This window comes from Equus quagga, chromosome 21 (assembly GCF_021613505.1).
Source record: "Equus quagga isolate Etosha38 chromosome 21, UCLA_HA_Equagga_1.0, whole genome shotgun sequence".
In the NCBI taxonomy this organism is placed as follows: domain Eukaryota; kingdom Metazoa; phylum Chordata; class Mammalia; order Perissodactyla; family Equidae; genus Equus; species Equus quagga.
Genome location: NC_060287.1, coordinates 10,262,525 through 10,284,471, shown reverse-complemented (window position 1 = coordinate 10,284,471; position 21,947 = coordinate 10,262,525). Strand labels below are relative to the sequence as shown.

Genomic DNA, 21,947 nt, shown 5'->3' with positions numbered 1-21,947 from the left:
AAATGCCAGTTCTCCTCAAACCTCAAAGACTTATTTGGGAACATGGGCTACAAACCCTTATGTTAACTACATTTATCCTGCAGCAATCCTTCCACACAGGATATTTGCCTGGAAATGAATTTACTGTATTTTGCAGGCATATTCTCAAGCCAATGGCAACATTGACATCAGCCGCAAGATATGTCTTAGAAATAAGAACTTTAAAAAAATCCTTTTCAACATGCATGTTAAATATTAGATATCACTATATCTCTACAAAAAAAATGTTAATGGATTAAATATGCCTCTATTTCTCAATCTATCATCGTCCCCTACCTATTTAGGTTGAGAAGGCCATTCATCATTTGTATCTACTTGATGTTTATGATAAAATATTGGGGTACTTTTCAAAGGCTACATTTAAACTTGCTATATTAAAAATACACAATCATGTTATTAATGTCACATATGTTTAGTGTTGAAAATTTAGAAAATTAGACAAGCAAAAAAAAAAAGGAAAAGCTATCCATAATTCAATCATGCAAACTGGACCACATTGGGTTTTTTTGTTTTTTCTTTGAAAGATTTTATTTTTTTTCCTTTTTCTCCTCAAGGCCCCCCAGTACATAGTTGTATATGCTTAGTTGTGGGTCCTTCCAGTTGTGGCATGTGGGACACCACCTCAGCATGGCTTGATGAGTGGTGCCATGTCCATGCCCAGGATTAGAACCGATGAAACACTGGGCCGCTGCAGCAGAGCCCGAGAACTTAACCACTTGGCCACAGGACTGGCCCCTGGACCACATTGTTTTAAAATATTCTCCTACATATAATTTTAATGACTTTAATAATTGCTATACATATTAACAAAGTATTTGAGCAATCTATTATTTTAAAATTTAGATTGTTTCTAATTTTCACTATTAAAACAATGGAGAGATTAACATCCTTCTCACAATTATATTCAAGATTATTTCAACTGACACTTTCACTAACTGGGCACTTTTCTCCCAAACCTCACACACTGAACACTAACATCTTGCCAAACAGAATAGAATCTCCTCTTAACTAGCAATTTTATCTTAGCAAAGTTAAACATTTATTTCACATTACCTTGTCATTGACATCCTATTTGTTGTGAACATTGTGTCCCTATGTTTATCTTTTTGATTTTTAAGAACTATTGAGGGGCTGGCCCCGTGGCCCAGTGGTTAAGTTCACGCGCTCCTCTGCCGGCGGCCCAGTGTTTCATTGGTTCGAATCCTGGGCACGGACATGGCACTGCTCATCAAACCATGCTGAGGCAGCGTCCCACATGCCACAACTAGAAGGACCCACAACGAAGAATATACAACTATGTACCGGGGGGCTTTGGGGAGAAAAAGGAAAAAATAAAATCTTAAAAAAAAAAAAAAGAACTATTGAGAGGCTAAAATTTTATCCATTTCTCATATATGTTATAGATATATTTTTCTATTTTGTTAAGTCTTTCTAATCTGCTTAGGTATTTTTGCTGTTGTATCAATAAAATTATATAAGCTAGACTATAGTATACATAATAAATTATATTATATAAATATCTATCTCCACTTTTATCCTATACTTTTATCTTTACTTTTTTATGTTTAAATTTTAATCCATCTATATTTTTGTATGCATGGTAGCATACAGAAAGCAATTTTTTTTAAATAGCCAGTCATTACATCACTATTATTAAACAATCCATCCTATCTGTATTAGTATAAAATGACACATTTGTAATATTTGTGTAACTTTTTAACTTAAAGAATAGTTACAAAGATTCTTTTAGGGTCAAAATTATTCCCTGGCATACCACTTAGCATACTCATGCAAAATTCTCCAAAAATGGTAGTCTAGCATCCTTAAAGAGTAAATGGACCTTTCCGATGTACTGATCATGAAAGTACTCAGACACCTAATGACTCTATTTATATGAGGACAAAGGTTTATCAAAGCAAACTTTAATAAATTTTGGACATATCATGTGGCTATTTCTTACATAAAATGAAATGAATCTGATAAATTGAAATGAAAATGAGTGCAAACAGGCCTAAGTGCAAGGTTATTCACCAACAAACTTTTAATGATCATTATTGAACAGTAGTTACAAAACCTCAGATAGACACGAATTCGTAAACATGTTTTTAACCAAAACATCTTAAATTGTTCTCTCATCACCTATTTTTGTTTGTTTACCTTATGAGATACAAATTGAAATGGTACTTAACAAAGGTACAGTCCCATCACTTATTTTATCACTCACTTAAGGAAAGAAAATAAAAGGATGCAGATCACACATCATTTAACAAGACATAACGTTAGCAACCCCATTACCTTTACTCTTTGTCACAGTTACCCATACTTCCTGCAGACTTTATTCTGTGCAGTCTGTCTTTGTGGCCAATGACAAGTGAAACATGGAGGCTGATTGGTTGAAGGACATGGAAGGGTATGGATGGAAAGGGGAAGAGAAGTCCCAGTCACAGTGACACGGTGATTAGAAGATGGCCAACAAAATGTCAACTTACCAGAACCAACTAAAACGAAAAAAAGAAAACATGGAATAAATAAAAATAAAGAAACAAAAATGAAACAAAATGTAGTAAGATTTGACAACAATGATTTTTGTTTTAAGATAAAGAACACATTAACGTTGGGATATATGGCTCATATTGCCCAAGAATGAATATCTGTTAGCATTTTAACTATAATCATGAATAATTTAAGAAAGAAATGAATCTTAAAATCTCTACTATGATTAAATGGCACAGCTACAATGGATGATAGCTATGAAATTATAAAATGCTTTTCAATGACTTTACATTTTGCTACGAGATCACAGGGTTAGATAACTATATATGTAATGGGTTTTTTAAAAAACAGGATAAATCTTAACTGCTAATGCCACATAGAATAGAAATTGAGAATCTTAATCAAAGACAAAGAAGCACTAAATCCTATATCTCCACCATCAGATTAATTTTTAAAAGGTTCATGCTGCCAATGATATTCTATTAAACCAGTGCTTCTCACACTTGAATAAGCACACAAATCACTCTAAGATCTGGTTAAAATACAGATTATGATTCTATAGGTCAGGAGTTTGGCCTGAGATTTTGCATTTATAACAAGCACAGGTATTATGCCCATAGGTTAAGTAGCAAGGTTATTAAAAGGTGTTACATTTAAATTCTTGCGAATTGAGAAGACACACTGAAAAATGCGAACAAATATAAAAACAGAGAAAATTTTATAACCCTATTTCATAAAGTCATAATCACATTACCTGTTTTAAATGCTGAATCATTGGGCATTTTAATATAGAAAGCTCAAGTAATACATGTTTAAAATACTGAAAAATGCTTGTGCTGTTTTGCTCTTTTAGAAACAAAGGTAATTACTGTCAAATGCAGAACTTTTTCATAATAGCCCAGTAGACACCCACAATCCATTTTACTCAAATAAATAATTCCCATGTTTTTCAACAAGTCAAAATTAATTCGACTTCATACACATTCCTGTGGCTTAAATAAATGAACTATGCCAGCACTGCTGCTGTGAAATGGTACGGTTTTTTAAAAAGAGACAAAAGTTCTCTTGCCTATTGTTCTCACATATGCAACATTTAAACATAATTCAGAAACACATTTTAACTCACATGTTCCCTTCAAAGAGAGTGAAATAATTTGCCTTTATTTTTCAGCCTTAAGAACAAATTTTAAGCATAATGTTTTCATTCACTCAGGCAAGAAAAGTTAAAAAAACTTTCTCATTTACTTAGTCTTAATGTTTATCATAGCCTCAACAGCTATGCTATCCAGATTTGAAAACACAAACACAGTGGATTGGACTTGGTTACATTTCTTGAAACCTTAAGGATGATGTCTTTCAAGTGACAGGAAGAAATATTTAGAATATATATTATTTAGAATTATTTTAGAAACATTTTAGAAATATTTATTAGAAATTTATTTTAGAAATATTTAGAAACTAGAAGAGAAAGAGCCTATGTTGTAGCAATAGAATTTTGCTTTGAAAAAACAAAACATTGAGCCAGCCCTGATGGCCTACCAGTTAAAGTTCAGCATGCTCTGCTTCAGTGGCCCGGGTTCTGTTCCTGGGTGCAGAGCTACACCACTTGTCTGTCAGAAGCCATGCTGTGTTAGTGGCTCACGTGGAAGAACTAGAAGGACTTACAACTAGAATATACAACTATGTACTAGGGCTTTGGGGAGGGGAAAAAAAAGTTGTAGAACTATCTTTTGGGGTAATTTGCCAAAATAAATTTGATCTCATTAAATTGATGCAGTTAAAATCAAGCCTAATGTAAAGTCAGGAGATTAGAGGAATGATTCCTAAATCTCTTATAGTCACACATTTTCAGTAGTTTAAAATTTCTTAAACATTTCAAAAATGTCCAACATGTTAGAAATAAGAATATTACCAGGAAGCAGCTCATTTAAAATTAAAAAAAGCATTTTTTCCTTGCTTTTAGGTTTTACCCACACTTAGTCATAGGAGTTTAATCTCTTATTACGTAAAACCCAATGCGTTTTAAAACTTCAGGCTAATGCATCTGCATATCATTTCAATGACACATGATAATTGGAAAATATTTCGTCATGTATAAGGACCCTAAAAGTTATCTAACAACAACATCTAACATAGAAGCTTCTAAAACATCAGAGGTTTTTGAAAGGACCCTATCTTGAATGATCCCTTTAGCTTTTACAACCATGATTATCAGGAAATGATTCCTCTTATCTAAATGAAAATGTGCCTGTCTCAATTTAACCTTTCTTTCATTCAATCTAGTTTCAGTAAACAAATAAATGCCATTAATATCCTTCACATAAAATCCTTTTACTTATTTGAAGGAAATTATCATCCCCAACTTTCTCTTCTAAGGAATAAATGTTAGAAATTTCTTTAAGTTTTTCTCAGATTTCCCCTTCACCATATTTCTCTCAGGGTCAGGTCAATGGATTTTGTTTCTGTGCAGAGATCAAGGACATTCTGTACAACAGGCAGTGTCCATTAATGTCCACTTAGGTATGTGCAGAAAGAATCAGAGAAAAGCAGAGGCATTTGGATCCTGTTCACTCATTATCCTCTAAAGTTTGTAGTTTATGGGCAGTTTCACCCCCACCCTTCTCATAACTCTTCTCAACTTCTTTTCTTTCTGCTTTAAAGGCTGGGAGCACCTCTAACCCAACTCCCTTTTCTTGCTAAGAGGAAAAGCCTGTCTGTCTCTATGTCTAATAAAACAATAAAACTATAAAATGTTAGTGCTGGAAGTAACCTTAGAACTTATCAGTCTAACCCTCTCCTTTTTGCCTGAGAAAACGGAGAACCTAAATTGTTAAATCACACTCTCAAGGTCACAGATGACTAACCAAAGACTGCCTTCCAGGCCTCTTGACTGACGCCAAGTCCCCGTACAAATTTTCCTACTGGTTAATCAGTTTGGGGAAAACTATACGCAACAGGACACAAAATGTATTTGATTTTACATTTAAACTGTCATAAAGTGTTTAACCTCAAATCTTTACCACCACAATCATTACCTCATACCTACATACGAAAACTTTTTTTAAAGAATTCCTCATGGTATTGAAAATCTTTTCAGAATATCTAGCTACCGTCTTTAAAGGACACAGAAAACTAACAGGTGAGAAGAAAGACTTAAGGCCTCTTGTAAAGTTCACCTTTATGGAACGAAAAATAATGCAATCATTTTCTAAGGGTGAAACAATTTAAATCATTTAATCACTTGAAATCATTATAAATTGAATAAAATACAACTCTTGAAACACGAGAACAAATAATATTTTTACAATAACACATTTTAAGGTAAATATGTGAAAAAGGAAGGCAAAGTAATTTTTAAAAATAAGTATATATTTTTAAGAGATTAAAACTTGCTATTTTATTTTTTTAACATAGCAATATTATGGAGATTACAATCCACCTCCAGTAACAGCTCTAAAGTTTTTTAATTGGAGGGAGTTTCAAAAGGGTGAGTGATTAGGGAACTTGTCACAGGCTGAGTTTGTATGGAAAGCATACTGTTTTCACCTAGGTTGAATTTTCTTGGGAGGGGGAGGGGAGTTATCCAAATCTAATTATATACATATATATTTATATTATACATATAAATTTTATAATTATAAAACTTTCTGATTCCCTTTTGAATCTAAAAGAGAAAGTATCTCTTTAAGATACTTAGAGATATACAAATATTACATACTTGACTGATAGTTCTTTAAAAAACAACTGCTTAAAAAGTTTGAGAGAATTTAGCCTTTCTCTCTCCCACCCCCTCACACACACACACACACACACACACACACACACGTAAAATAAGAGACCTTCTTCCTCTTTTGAATGTGAAATCAAAAGGCTCCAGATTATTTAATTACTTTGAAATCTGTATTTTAAGAATGTACATTGTTCAGACAATAATCTTTATTTATAAATAAGACAAGAAGCTAAGAGAGAAAAGAAGCAAAATGAAGTGGAAGAAAGGAACGAAGAGAAGAAGGAAGGAAGGGAGGGAGGGAGGGGGAGAAAGAAAGAAAAGATTTCTTCTATCTGCCTGTCATATTCAGGAGATATGAGTCAGAAAGATGATAAATGAAAAAAATTATACAGAAGCTGGAAAAAAGACTTTTTTTGGTCTGAGAAAATGTTAGCTGGACAGATACTTAAGAAGTCCTCAGATTAGGTCTAATAAATACAGGGACAAGCCAATCTTGATAACTACTTAGGCCAGAAAAGGAGAAGATAATGGGCCTAAATAGTAGCATGAATGGCTTAGGGAAAGTATAGAAAAGAAGCAGTTAACAGTAAAGGGCACTGAACCATGAATTGGTTGCCAACTGTGATGTCTCTAGAGGTCTTTAAAAATGGGATTTATTTCCATTTGGCCACAACAGTTTAGCTATAACCCTGTCTGCTAAAGGAATAGAGTAGCTGACTCAAAGTGCTTTCTACGCTATGATTTTAAGAGTGTGGAAATTCAGAGGCAAAACAGGACAGCTGATATATCCCTCTGCCCCCAATATTTTTCCCTCAGATTATGTATATATAAATGCATATTCTAGTAGAAAGTGTCCTCAAAAATATTCTTTTCAGTTATATTACCCTGAGTTGATGAAGTACTTTATACACATAGCTCATATGACAAACCCAGGAGACACAAGAAAATTCCAAGAAAGGAAATATTTGCATAACTAGCACACCTTATGATTAAGATTTTGGTATTTTCATATTGAGGTCTCAATTTCTGAAGCATATTGGCAAACATATTCAAGTTTATCCTTACAAGTTAAATAAAGTATTGAGATTCTTCACTGTTAGCAATGGGCCATACAATGCTTTTAAAACGTAATGACAGAAGACTGACACAGTATTTGGGTCCAAAACAATTTAAATATTTCTAAACTCCTAGAATGACTCTATAGAAGATTTCATGATTAGGCAAATTTATGTATGGTAAGACCAAGCAGACAACAGCTTTCTCGAATAGGCTGCAAACAAAATCACTTGACTATGAAATCCTTCTGCCAATCCATAGATATTAAGTTTCATTATTAATAGCTAAATTATAGAAAATTCTTAAATTGATATGATCCTTTTTCATTCTTATATATAGCGCTTTTTGAACAACTGGGCTCAATTAACAAATATGACAGACTAGAATTGTAAATACCACATTCTAGAGAATATGAATGGGGTAAAGTAGTGAGTTACAAGATTTTTAGAGGAAGAAACACATTTTTATTAAAACAGAGGAACACTCAAATTTTCAAGTAGTGAAGCTATCTACATTTGCACTGACAAAACCCAGTTACTGTCACGCCAGAGAAACTATATGCATAGATACTTATGAATGATAATATCTCTAACAATTAAAAACCCTTAGGATATTTTAATACTAAGAATGATTTCTTCTGGGGGGAAAGATTGAGTTCAACATAAAAGCCTGTCATTGTCTTTCAACTTTTCAGACACAAAAATAGAGTGATTAAGAGAGGCATTTTTAGAATATCTTTAATGGATAGATAAAATACGATGAACTTTTCACCTCCACTCAAATATCTCACATTATTCTGTAGATCAATGGTTCTGGAGACAGTTCTGGTTGTCATAACTGAAGGCGGGGTGCTGCTGGCATCCAGTTGACAGAGGTCAGGGATGCTGATAAACATCCTACAACGCACAAGACAGCTCCCCACAACAAAGAATTATCCAGCCCAAAATGTCAATAGTGCCAGAACTGAGAAACCTTGCTGTAGAATGTCTATTCAATTTATAATTTATCAGAATAATAATGAATAATTATTTTCCCACAAAGTAACTTGCACAATGCCTGACATATTATAGGTACTCAGAAAGAATTAATACTCTTTCTCTTTTCCTTCCTCTTCTAAAAATGTCCCTACTTTCCTGAAAGTTATCAAATGGTGTGACTTACTTATTTGCTTACTAAAGAGTCCAAGATTGAAATGCAGCTACCCAGCAGTCTATGACAATGGATATGCCACCTGACATAGGATCTCAGGATCACAATTTTGATGGTTATATTCCCTAAATCAACTTGGAAAGCCAGAAACCGGGGCTGGCCCAGTGGTGCAGGGGTTAAGTTCGCACGTCCCACTTCTCGGCGGCCTGGGGTTCGCCGGTTTGGATCCCGGGTGCGGACATGGCACCACTAGGCACACCATGCTGTGGTAGGCATCCCACATATAAAGTAGAGGGAGATGGGCACAGATGTTAGTTCAGGGCCAGGCTTCGTCAGCAAAAAGAGGAGGACTTGCAGTAGTTACCTCAGGGCTAATCTTCCTCAAAAAAAAAAAAAAAAGCCAGAAACCTAGATCTTTCCTCTCCTTCCTCTTTGAAATATACAATCCATTATCAAATTCCACAGCTTTTATTTTGTAACTATTTCTCCCTTCCATCGACCTCCTTCTCTCTCTTGCCATTCCTCTGGCTCAGGTTATCCACTAGTGCTCACCTGAACTGTCTTCCTTGTTTCCAATCCAATCTCACCAGGTAGCCAGAGGGATTAAAAACTAAACTAATCTGATTATAGTATCTTTTTGCTTAAAATCCTTCAATATGGTCCCATTACTCTTAAAATAGGGAGCAAATCCTTAACATGGCCTTGCTACGTAAATCTTCAGTGTCTTCCTGTATCACCTCTCGTCCTCCGTCTCCCTAACTTGGGCCTATAGTTCTTTTGGTCCTTGAGTACACCATACCCCATCTCATCTCTGGTTCTGTTTATGCTATCCCCTGGGATGCTGGATTCTGGGATCCTCCCCCTTCTCCTATTTAATCCTACTCACAGTCTAGCTCTTACCTCAAAAAAATACATCTTCAAGGAGCTACCTCCAAATTCGAGGTTAAATCTTATCAGAGTGCTATATATTCTTTCCTTCCAGAGAACTTATAGTTTGAAATTATACATTTGTGTGATTATTATATAAATGTCTGTCTCTCACACTAGCTTATAAGCTCCATGATGGCAAGCATTTAACTATTTTGTTGGCTATGATGTCTCTAGAACTCATCAAGTTGAGGACATTACTCACACTGTAAATATCTGTTGAATTGTGAACAAATGACAACAATGTTCCTATCACCCAATTGAAAGCACTTTTTCCCTACTTGGCATATCCATATCTTTACGATTCCACACTTTACATTCTGCTGATCCTGTAGATATTTGTGTCTATCGCCTTTCTTCACCAGGCTATAATAAGCTCTGTGAAGGCAGGATCCTTGTCTTACGTATCTGTGCATCCTTCACAGTGTCCAGCCTACTGTTTTGTACATAGAAAGTGCTCAAGAATTTGTTTATTTGAAAATTTGGAATTCCTATCCTCAAATAGCATATTTCGTGGAGGGTCTAGAGTTAAGGCGCATGACGATATAAGAAAACATTACTCAACTGACAGTTAAACAACTTTGGATCTTGATCCTCTCCAAAATTAATCAGGTCTGTGATCTGCATAAATCACATACCCTTTTTACATCTTAGTTTAATAAAAAGCCATCAATGTTAGCTAAATGAGTGTCGGATCATACACTGGAAGCCCGCAGCACTCTGCAGGGAAGAGTTCAATATGCCTATTTTACAAAGAGAGGAAAGTGAAGATAAAGCAACTTCTTAAAGTCACACATCAGCTAAGAAATGAGGATTGCGATTCTGTCTGCCCAGCTCTTAAAATCCTGTGCTTTTTACTATATTGCCTGACTTGTTTTGGTTGGTTTGTTTATTTGTTTTTAAACAAAGAATTAAACCTTACTTTAATGTAATTTTGATTCTGAAATGTTTTGCTTCTGTTACCTAAACAAAACAACTTTCAATAAGAAATTATTTAAATGAACAATTCATGCATTAATATATTGAGTTAATATGGATACATAATTATTCTGCTCATATATGGGCAGGTCTCACACAGATAAAAAGATTTGGGGGAGGAAATGACTCATGCTATGTTTTATTTTCTCACAGAAAGAACAATGTTGCAACAGCCAATTCCATCTGTGAAAAGTGATGTGATGCAATCTTTTAGGACACCACCAGAAGTGTCAAATGCATGCAGTCAAGTATCAAATGCATAGGTTCACAGTTTGCTATATAATATACTGACATTTTTGTGTATTTCCTCAGTTTTCTCATCTGTAAAACAGAGCCAAAGTAAATGATTTGTAAGCCCCATCCATCTCTAACATTCAAAATCTCAACCATCCAGTACAGAAACGATATAATTTAACATTTATTCCCAAGAAACCTAAATCAGGCCAAAATTACTTATCATCAATTATATTCAGTACTTTGGTACATTTGGGGGGAATAAAAAGTCTAAGAAAAACACCAGAGCACACCTCATCTCTTTCCTAATGACCTAAAAAGAACACTGTTCAAAATGACTATTCCACCATCCACAAAGTTAACTTTTTAAAAGCACCTTTGTAAAATGGCCATATCTATCAGGTTTAATTGTGCAATGCTCTAAATTCTCTCCTAATAACATCGACCACACAAAATAAATGTCCTAAAGCTACAGTTGGCCTTAACAGCCATTTACGGATTTTCTTACCCTCATAAATCTGTTATAAAGCTATTACTCAGCTATATTTTGTCTTGTATTTATTTTAGTATTTTCTACAGGTGTGTTTATACTGGCACATTATTTATCAAGTCCTGAGAATAACAGTTTAAAAGCAAATTAAAGTGCTCATGGTATTTTAATCAGTTTTGCAAACTTTAGGTATGATATTATAAAGTAGTAACTTCCAATTTATACAGAATCTTTTTTTAAAAAACTAAAATAAAAAGAACCTATTATATTTTTAAATTACTGAAATAAGACTTAAAGGATATCAGCTGTGCATAATTGTAAAGTATAACTATTCTTACAATGACTCTGATGTTTGGAATACCCTGAAGTGATTTGTGCATCTATAAGAATTAATACTGTTTAACGTAACTATTAATGCTGTGTATATCTATGAAAATATATAAAATGAGCCAGCCCCAGTGGCCTAGTGGTTAAATTCCCTGTGCTCTACTTTGCTGGCCAGGGTTCAGTTCCTGGGAACAGACCTACACTGTTCTGTTAGTGGCCATGCTGTGCTTGTGGCCCACATACCAAAAAATGGAGGAAGACTGGTATGGATGCTAGCTCAGAGAGAATCTTCCTCAGCCAAAAGATAAAAAAATTAAAATGATAGCAAACAAATAATAAAAAATCACTACCTTTGGACACATAAGTCAAATTTCAATTAGCTTGCATGTTTAATTTACCTGGAGTTCATCATCAGAAAACGGTATGCTTAATGTGAAATAATCTATGATTATTCTCTTTATGATTATTCTCTTTTAAACAATGAACTATCTTAATCACTTTATGTCCTAACAGTTCTGGATGGAATTGAATATATCAATGTGGATTAACTTCGAATTAATTCTTTTACAGTAAATGATACCCAATATCACAAAATAATTCTGAGTCTTAAAGTTATGTGAGATTGTTAGCAATAAATCTAATGTTTTAAATTGAGCTGACTGTCAATGAGTAGAGCAGAAAACTAATTTATTTCTCGAAATTTCACTCTCAGGCTGAGTAATTCAGATAGTATAGATTCACACAACTTAATTACGTATTTCCACATTGATGGCATTATTTCATAAGGTAGGTTGCTAAAGACAGTTGCTAAGTTATACGTCTATACAACTGGGTGACTAGAAAAATTTACTCACTGTTATGTAAATTAATAAAGCCCAGTAAAGAACTCGATGGAAGGCCCAAGATGTGCTATTTACTACTACGGTGTTGCGTCACTGTTTGTCACAGAATCATCTTATGTGTCAATTATTCTTGTACCTGACTGCTCTCCTTGTTTCTTCAAATACTTGCGAGGCACTCACATTAAGAGAGTATTTCAAATTCTCTGTAGGAAGGCCACGTGGTCCATGCTTTTCCTTTTGATTAATTTTAAGATTTATCAGTTTGTTTGAAATAACTGAAAGCAATCCAAAACCTTCATGAGCAAATGAAAGAAATCTAAGAGAATGTCACATCTTCAACAGTCATTAGAGTTAAAATGGCTATTTCTGAAAGCTGCAACAACACAAGAAATTCTTTACTTTATCCTTCCTAAGGAAAAAAAAAAGGCAAAGAAGCATAGGCCAAAATGCTGCTGGGTCTCAATCAAATCAAATAGCATAAAAAACCAGCAGGAGCAGGGGCTTGGCAACCCATTTACAGCCCTGGATCAGAACAGTTAGGAGAGGGAGCCATTCTCACAAATCATTCTCTTGTTAAATTCTGTAGTGGGACTTCATTAAGCCTCTTGGCTGATGGCATTTTACTTTCAGCCTGCTCACAAAGGGCTCAGCTGGCAACACCGAGGCTTTAAAAGTCTCCAATCACACATTGTCTTTTTGGAGTTTTCTCTTTACAATCACAAATCTCTTTTTCTCATCAGCCCCTCAGATTTTCAAATGAATTTTTTAAATCATTAACTACAAAACAAACAAGAACAACAAACCACAAAAAAACCACAACAAATCCTAGATGGGAGGCATTTCGAATAAGATTTCATGAGTTCAGCATTAAAAGTAGCAAGACATACATACAGGAGGTAGTAAATAAATATAACAGTGTGTGTGTGTGTGTATGTTGTATCTACATATAATATCCCCCAACCCCTGAAGCACTGTTTATACTACCGTAGTACTGACTTTACTGGGTCTCTGTAGATTATTGCTGTACGTCATGAAGAATCCTTCCCCAAAGAACCAGTCTGCTATATCTTGTCAGAGGTCAGAGTCTGACACACAAATCACACACATATCAAGGTTCTTAAAGTCATCAAGTAAAGCTTTGGGGGTCTTCTAATATGTGTTTCATCAAAATGTTGATGAACTCACAGTTCTCAACCAGGATCTTGGAGTATAGTAAACCTAACTTGAACTTGCAGAAAGGCCCCTTGACACTATTAGTTTTGGCTTTGACTCAAATAACCACGTTAATGGTCAGAAACAATGCACTATTATACTGCCAGCTTTTCTGAAATCAGCAATTTAAGCACACTGTTCCAACAAATGATTTAAATGAAGTCTACATCAAAGAAAGGAAATTCAGAACTGAAGGGCGCAGTTTTTTCTCTCATTACTTCTTTTATGGCTAGATATCATACGAGCTCTAAAAAGTCATATGACTCTTATACTCTATCAGATCTCATATACTGATAGAAAGCTAAACATAGTGAACCACAAATTTACAAACTAGGCCTTCCTTGCCCCACAGTTTGTTTCTGAATGCAAGTGTATTAAAGGACTCCTAGCAATAAATCTACAGTAAGATATATTGTTTTACTTTTACCACAATTTTAATGTTATGTTCTGAAATAATCATCTAGCGGCCCATAAAAGAAAGAAGCCATACACATACACAGCAAGTTACATTGTGTGAGATTAACATGTGCTTTCGTTATCTTCAAAGTTATTGTTTCACATTTTAGAAAATGGTCAAACGTATGGAAGCATGTTTCTTTTAATAGATTATGCTTTCTGATCCATTTTCAAAACTACTAAAATTTTAAATTATATGGAAGTTATTGCTGGGGACCATCTATCCACATTATTTTTATCTCCAGTTAATTCAATTGTTGCAGTATATGGGTTATATTTATGGAAGAAGCAGTGAAGGAATTCGGCATTATTCGTTCTATCAGGAAATTTAGCAGCATTGAACACACCAGGTGGCATAATAATCACATTTAAAGATCAAAAGGAATCATGTTAATTAAGGATCTGTTTAATTAAAAAAAATTTTGGTCTCAAATGCATAGCAAATACACAAAATTAATACACAAATATACAAAAAAATAGTTTTAATTAAATACAGAATGTTTTTGCATCATACTTCACTTATCCACTGTTGCCTGGAGCAACTAGAATAAAGATTGATATTTTTTAACCACAATTACAGAAACCTTGATAGTCATCATTTGTTGAAACGTATTTATTGTGTGTCTGTGTAAAATATTTTGGAAGATGCACACGTGACTCAGAACTTAATCCTTTTACGCAGCTAGTGATAGGCAGCTAGGACCACTGAAGCAACATGGAGTCCTAATTCTGACACATATAAAGACATGTCACCAAAGGGAGTTCCACCACACCCTTCTTCTTCATATCACCTTCATTGCTTCTATTTTTTATTGAGCTTTTAAATGTTTCACACAATGTGCTAGGAATTTCCTACTTATCAGCTCATTTAATCTCCACCACAATCCTATGAGGAAAACATTTTCACCCTCATTTTACTGATGAGAAAACTGAGCATCAGAGATTTAATAACTTGCACATTCAGCGTTCAAATCCATGTTAGTCTGCGACAAAAGACTGTGCTGTCAATTCTACGCTACAGAATGTTTCCTAATGGCAGCAGAAGAAAGAAAGAAAGAAAAACTCTCCCTAAAACACTTTCTAAAGAAATATCAACAGAATAATTTTCACAGATAGACCCCAATATCGAGTCACAGAAAATTGTATTTGTAGAAAAGCAAAACAATTACTAAAGTGTACATTAATCAGCTACAAAAAATTTCAAATCTCCATGGACAAAACCAAAAATATAATGGGCATCTAATGGATTTCTCCTTGTTTTGGAAGAAGCTAAAGGGAAAACTAATCATAGTAATTGCTTTTGCATAAGCAGCTCATAATCTACTAACTAGTTTTACGAGAATCTAATTATTCTGTTAATTATTTTATTTCCTATCAGGTCATTGATGTTTATATTACATGTGCATTCATTTTTTCGCTAGATGAGTACACTGAAAGTCAGAGAAGTTAAGTGACTTGCCCAGGATCTCACAGCTGGCATGGATCAGGGCAGCCCTTGGTTCATGCACAGAGAAAATTTTACATGAGCACCAAGGCTGGTCCCTAAGACCACAGTAATCAACAGACTAAGAAGGTAATGTAAACAAAGTGAGCCTCTAAGAAACTCACAGTCAAGTGGGGCAGACGTTGAAATGCAATAAGGGTGGCAAAAGCATCTAATGGGTACAAGAATGGGGGGGTCCCTAACCCACACTGGGGTAGGAACTGTCTGCAAAGCTTCCTGGAGGGTTCTCAACTGAACTGAGTCCAAGATAGGAGTAATTAGCAAGTAGAAGATGGCGCAGGTTGGAGCAGGGCATTGTAGACCAAGCAACCAACATGAAGAAAATCCCAGAGGTAAGCTACATGATATAGTATGAAAATAGATATAAACCATACATTGATACTACACTGAAGGGAGTAGCAAGAGAGGTCCAGGTAGCCAGGAAGAGAACTATGAAGTATTTTGGTTCTTTTCCTAGAGAGATGGGAACCATGGCAATGTTTTATGGATAGAGCTAATATAACTCGATTTATGTTTTAGGTAGAAAAACTTGTTATGTGGAGAATGGATCCAATGGACAAGATGGAGCCAAGGAAACTGGTAAGAGGCCAACAGCTTCACTGTTACAGAGATGATAAAGGCCTGAATTCAAGCAGTGATAAGGTAAGAGAGGTGGTGAGAGCTGAGAAATATTTAAAAGGCAAAGTAAGTAGGATCTTGAGGTGATTGACATTCAAGAAATGGGAGAATAAAATCCTGACCCACCACCACCCAAGCTGTCTACTAGTGTGTTTCTTCAGGTTGTACTGCCACTAACTGAAATGGAGAAGATGAGAGAACTCAGTGTCTGCTCCTATTTTCACCGCATCACTATTATTCCCTGTGAAGTAATATTCACACACTGGGTTTGTGGAAACTTAAAAGCTTAGACAAACCTCTGACAGTTCCTTCTTGTTTTACTGCAAGTTATAACTACCATTATAACTTCCTAGTTCATCGGGACATTAAGTAGGGAGCAATCATAAACTGTAGTGCCCAAGACATTTCAGCAAAGCTTCTTGTTTGAAGCACGTAGTTCACTAGCAGCAAGAAGAAAGGCTCTGGTAAACCTCCCATTACTAGCAATTAAGTCAGCCAAAAGACACCAACCAGTCTTTTTTCCCTGTCTTTGTGTCTCTCTGGTCTCACGTCAATCTCAGACTTTAAGGTTCAGCCTTCCAGGAGCTGTCAGTGGCTAATCAATCCCATTGAGGAAGCACTCTGTCCCTTCACTGCACGGTAGGCATAAACACTTATGGGAAGCACCAGACCAAATAACAGTTCTTCAGAATAGAAGAGAATGCACATCCTTCTGATGATTCATTTGAACATTCCTACCGTATGCCGACAATAAACTTAAAAGATGGCAACATCATTCATGATACTATATTTTACAATTAAAAAATAAAACAGGCGATGAAATTGAGAGACTAGAGTAGTTTCACATCAAGGGAAGAAAAATGGACAAGCACTGATGAGAAAAGAGCTGGGATTTCACAGAAATTCCATTCATCGGGTAACAGCGCATCACAAGGTTTAGAGATGTTTGGCATCTGCCTTTCCTTTTAACAGAGCTGTTGCTGAAGGGGCAGAACAGCGACTGTTTCTTGAGCTTCAAAGAATAACTGGTCCCTGGGAGAGGCCTGCAGAGGAGTGCAGTGAGGTGTGAACTGAGATCTAAATGTCCGGCTTCCTGAGTCTTACTGGCCCAGCACTCAGGAGTAAGAGAAACAGGAAGACTGAATGTCTTTTAGTTCCCTTTGCAAGAGAGACAAACAAAAATGGGATTAGATTTTCTTAATGGTTCAACTCAGCAAAGATAAAATGTGATTGCTTGGGAAATAGCTGGTGTATGGAAGCCCGTTTTCAATTTGGTTTCCTGTGACAGACGCAGCGATGGGAACACGATCACTCTGGTGATGGAGAGTCACAAATTTACTTTGGAAATGAAATTGTGACAGTAATAATAGCTGCTTTATCTGTAAAGTTGCAAAGGGAGTGGAAAGATGAATAATGCCATCTTGCTTGCCTTGTTTAAGCAATGAGTATCTCTGAAGCAAAGAATCATAAGAAATCTTAGAGGCGGAGGACAAACTTGGAAATAGGAGAAACTCAGAGTTTAAACGCTCTGCGCCTTATCTTCTATCTTTCTTTCGGGTAGCACTTCTCAAAAATGGAATTATTGAAAAAGCTATCAACATGACTGTCATCATAAATAAATAATTACTCATTTTAAAGGGTTTGTTATTAATAGTATAGTAAATAAAATTATTTTTATTTCTTTATTTTTCTTTTAAGTGTTTTGAAGCTGCATCCAGCTTATCTTAAAGGCTACCTTCAATCTAAGAAGAAAAAGAATGACTCATTTTTAAATTAACCATGAATTAGTTCAAAAATAAAACCAAGTAAAACAACTTAAGTGAGCTATCATGTGATTCTAAGAAGGACCTCAAGGCCCGCCTGGCAAGCATCTAAATAAACCACCAGGCCTAATAGGTTTAGATTACGATAATAAAATAATATAAAACAAACCTGCGACCATTCTCAGAACACCAAGCGGAGACATAAATTTTTAGCAGTTTCAATAGCACACTGTTTGAAAGCCTGGCAGGCTGCTTCTCTGCATCTATTTTGTTGTAGTTAGATTTTATATTTTATAGGTATGTCACAACCTATAAAATGGTTATAAATACCACAGTATATATCTTTTTCCTTAAAAGATGGGGCCATTATGCAATATGAAACACCAGTTCAGAAAGATAATTCAGTCCTTCCAAGACCCAGCCAGCAATCTTAACACTTGTCAAATTGAGACATTAAAGTGAAAATATAAGAATGTAATAAATCAAAATTGAGATGACATGTCTTTAAAAAGAGGCCTGATTTTTTATGAGTATTTTAGGTTCACAGAGAATTTTTAAGGAGGTGTATAGATGTTATATGCATGGGAGGAAAAGGGGCAGACACATATTAAGTATAAATATAATAACATTGATGGTTTAAATTTATAGGTAACAAACCTTTAACTGTTTCAGAGAATGACACAATATCAATCAAGTTCAGGTTAACTGAATGTTCTGGTTAACTGAGAGTTAAGTAGAAACACTTTTCTTCTGTAATCATACCAAACAGCATTGCTCTGCTATTTCTTATTGATCTTGTAGTAGACATTTTTTAATAGGTCAAATTACTGCAGAATCTTTGGGTCCATTCTGGCATTTAGTTTCAATAATACACCAAAATTGACACACAAATTAAAGGAATCTGGATGTTCTTTTTATTGCCTAAATACTTAGAGTCAAGGTTGCACATATTTTCAATAGGAAACTTCCTAACATCACCAAATTTTATTACAAATTTGCCTCTTTTTCAAGGAAAGTAAAATCTTCTATATAATAAATAATCAATATTTTGATTTAGTTCAATGGCTTTGGCATTCTGCCGCTCAGCAAGAAGTAATCCAACTAATGTTGCCTGAGATATATATATGGAATAGGTTTTCGGGGTGCTGTGACTCGCTAGTAACAGGATGTGACCTCACGTTTCACTCATGGCTTGAAGTGGTTAATTGACGCTTCTGAGTAGTTATGAAGAAAAATAAGCAGTTTCTGAGGATATTTGCTCAGGGATAATCTTACTTAGAGCGAATTGCCAGGAAACATCACTATTTTATAGAAAGATAACCTAAGGTGCTGAGAAGCCACATAATTGCAAAACAGTCTTTCTCAGAGGCAATAGAATCAGAATTGAGGTCAAATATCCTCTGCTGAATGTTTTTCCAAAACAGTAACACTCTATTGCACATAGAATGCAATCTTTTTGAATCATTGCTATTCACAAATGTTCATAGTTTTCATTAATTTATCTAGTTATCTTGCAAAACTTCAACATAAGTCTAGCACCAGCTTTGAATGGCACTAACAAGATCCAACACACTTACTAGAAAAACCAAGAAAGTTTTTCTCTAATGAAAATCTAATGTTTATATTTGAGAAGAGTTTTAAATAATTCATTACATAATAAATTATCATGGCTATATTAGTACTTCAGCTTTCTCATTTACAACAGCAGAGGAAGAAGTGCCTGTCCAGAATTACCTGAACATTACTATTTTCTTACTAAGTAACTAATAGTTACTAAAATTAAGCAATAAAGCTATTAATAATAATAACACTAATATGAATACAATATTCCTTATTTACAAAATATTTATTCTGTAACAGACACTGTTAAACATTATATATATATATATATATATAAAATTTTATTTAATCCGTATAAAAATACTGCGAGGTTGGGATTACTATACCCATTTTATATATGGGGAAACTGAGGCTCAGGAAGATAAAAATAAGCTTTTCTGTGTCACATAGTTGGTAAACGACAGGAACAGGATTCAACTCAACTCTGTCTGACTTCAATATCTATGCTCTTAGCTACTCAATTCTTTGTAACACACTTCTTCCAGCTCTGGTAATTCCCAAACTCTAAAGAAAATTTTTACAGCCCTTTATTCTTTCTGTCAGCTCATCAAGTAACTCCTCATTCCAAGCATTCTTGACTTTGCTTGTTTAAAAACAGCAACAAAAACAAATTTCTTTGTCCCACTCACATCTCCTAAATCAGGTTCTCCAGGGGCATGCCTCATAACGCATATTTAACAAACTTCAGATAAGTTTAAGAAACTCTGTCTAGTCCTCAGTTTTACTCTGCTCCTCTTCAAACACTGATCACCAGGCAGCCATCACAGATCAAATTCAAATTTAATGCAAGGCACCTACTGGTGGCATTCAGGATCAAAGCCACCAGAAGCTGCTTGAATTTCCCCTAGGACGTCCCTATATTTCTACTGCTCAAACAGAAGGCTGGAGTCCAGATTCATATTTCTAATTCTAACAAGTCATCATTAGATAAAGTGCCACCTAGATGCCCAGCACCATGCTAAGCTCTGCGAAGAGTACACAAGGGAAAAAACAAGGAAATCCGTAGAGTTGAGGAAGGAATATTTAAGGAAATATATACAGATAGAGTCTCCAAAAGAGCAGAATTAGGATTTCGAGAGAAAAATGGGAACGAGAAGTAATTCTCAAATCAAAGTTAGTTTTTAAATGTTGGAACTAATTACGTCTAACTGGGGGTGAAAATCAGTCACTCTTATTTAAGAGAGTTTTTTTTTTTCACACAACTTCTACCTGGAGGACTGGGTTTTGTTGCCCAACATCAATTCTCAAAATTAAATATTCTTTGTTTGAGGAGTGAGGGAAAGGAAGATTATTTTTAAGCTCATACTGATTCCAATAGTGCCTTTTAAAAATGAACCACAAATAAAGTACAAAGATCAGAAACAACTACATTACTGAATTTATTATAATTGTTTCCAGCTATCAAGTGAATTCATTTCTGATTAGTTTCCTTTGTAGTAACTAGTATTTTTCTACATTCACTCTCAAATGAAGAAAAAGGATACAACTTCTCAAGTTTCCTTTGAAGAGTTTCCTTTGTTTTTTTTCTTAGTTATCTTTTGCAGTTGGGAATTGTGTTACTTTCTTTGACATACTGTGTATATTATTCCAGAGTGATAAATATATTTTAACAGTGATGTTAATATACATATTTTATTTTAATATTTGAATAAAATAATACCTTTTTAACAGTAGACAAATCTCTTATATTTATAGAAAACCCCGTGCACTTGAAATAAGAACTTCTAAATTCCTTAAGTAGTTTCTGGAATTGATCATTTGTACCCAATTTCCATTGAAATCTTGGCTTAGGGAGCAAGAATTCCATATGGAAATCTTAAGGCTGAATTAGCTTTGGAATTGAGTTTAAAATTGCAGGAAGAAATTCTATTTTGATTTCAATGTCTACTGTAGACTGGCTACCATTTAGACATTGATTTCAATGTCTATGGTAGAATGGCTATTATTTATAAAAGCATAAGACTCCCAAGGTAAAGGACTTTAAAACATAAAGTGAAACACGTCTCCTTGACTAATGGGATAGACAATCAACCTCCCTGTCACAATTGCCTGGAGATAGACACACCTTTTCATGTCTTGTATTCATCCCGGGCTACTTTCACTCCCACTGGAGGGCTTTTGAACTTGAATTTGACATCTCTTAAATTTATGCTTTCTCTACATGTAAAAGGGTTTCCTTTTCTTACAGTTATAGACTAACATGGAGTTCAAGTCTAACTTAGATTAAAGAGACGTAGTCTGGGCCTTAGAAATTCAATGTTTGTTCTTGATCTTTTTTTTTCTTTTGTTTTTATGAGGTTGAGCTAAAAATCCCAAAGTGGAACATAATGGCTTTAGAGACAGGAAGGAAATATTCTTTATTCTTTTTTTTCTACTGTAAAAAGCCCACAAGGCTCTTTTGTAGAAAGCCTACAGTAGAAGCACTCCCTCAAAAGACACCTTTTTCTTCATAAAGGCCTCAGAAGAGACTGTGCAGAAAAGATGACAGCAGCAAGTGTTGCTAATGTCA

The 21,947-nt window shown here is 34.8% G+C and overlaps 1 protein-coding gene across 4 annotated transcripts in view; it reads right to left on the bottom strand.

Annotated features, from left to right (window-relative positions):
* Nucleotides 1-21,947, bottom strand: part of ROBO1 (roundabout guidance receptor 1) — a 380,310-nt gene that overhangs the window by 84,966 nt on the left and 273,397 nt on the right. For all 4 annotated transcript variants that reach the window (XM_046648052.1, XM_046648054.1, XM_046648053.1 and 1 more), the window contains exon 7: nt 2,529-2,537. In XM_046648052.1, coding sequence (XP_046504008.1) covers nt 2,529-2,537 — 9 coding nt within the window. The remainder of the gene's footprint in view (nt 1-2,528; nt 2,538-21,947) is intronic.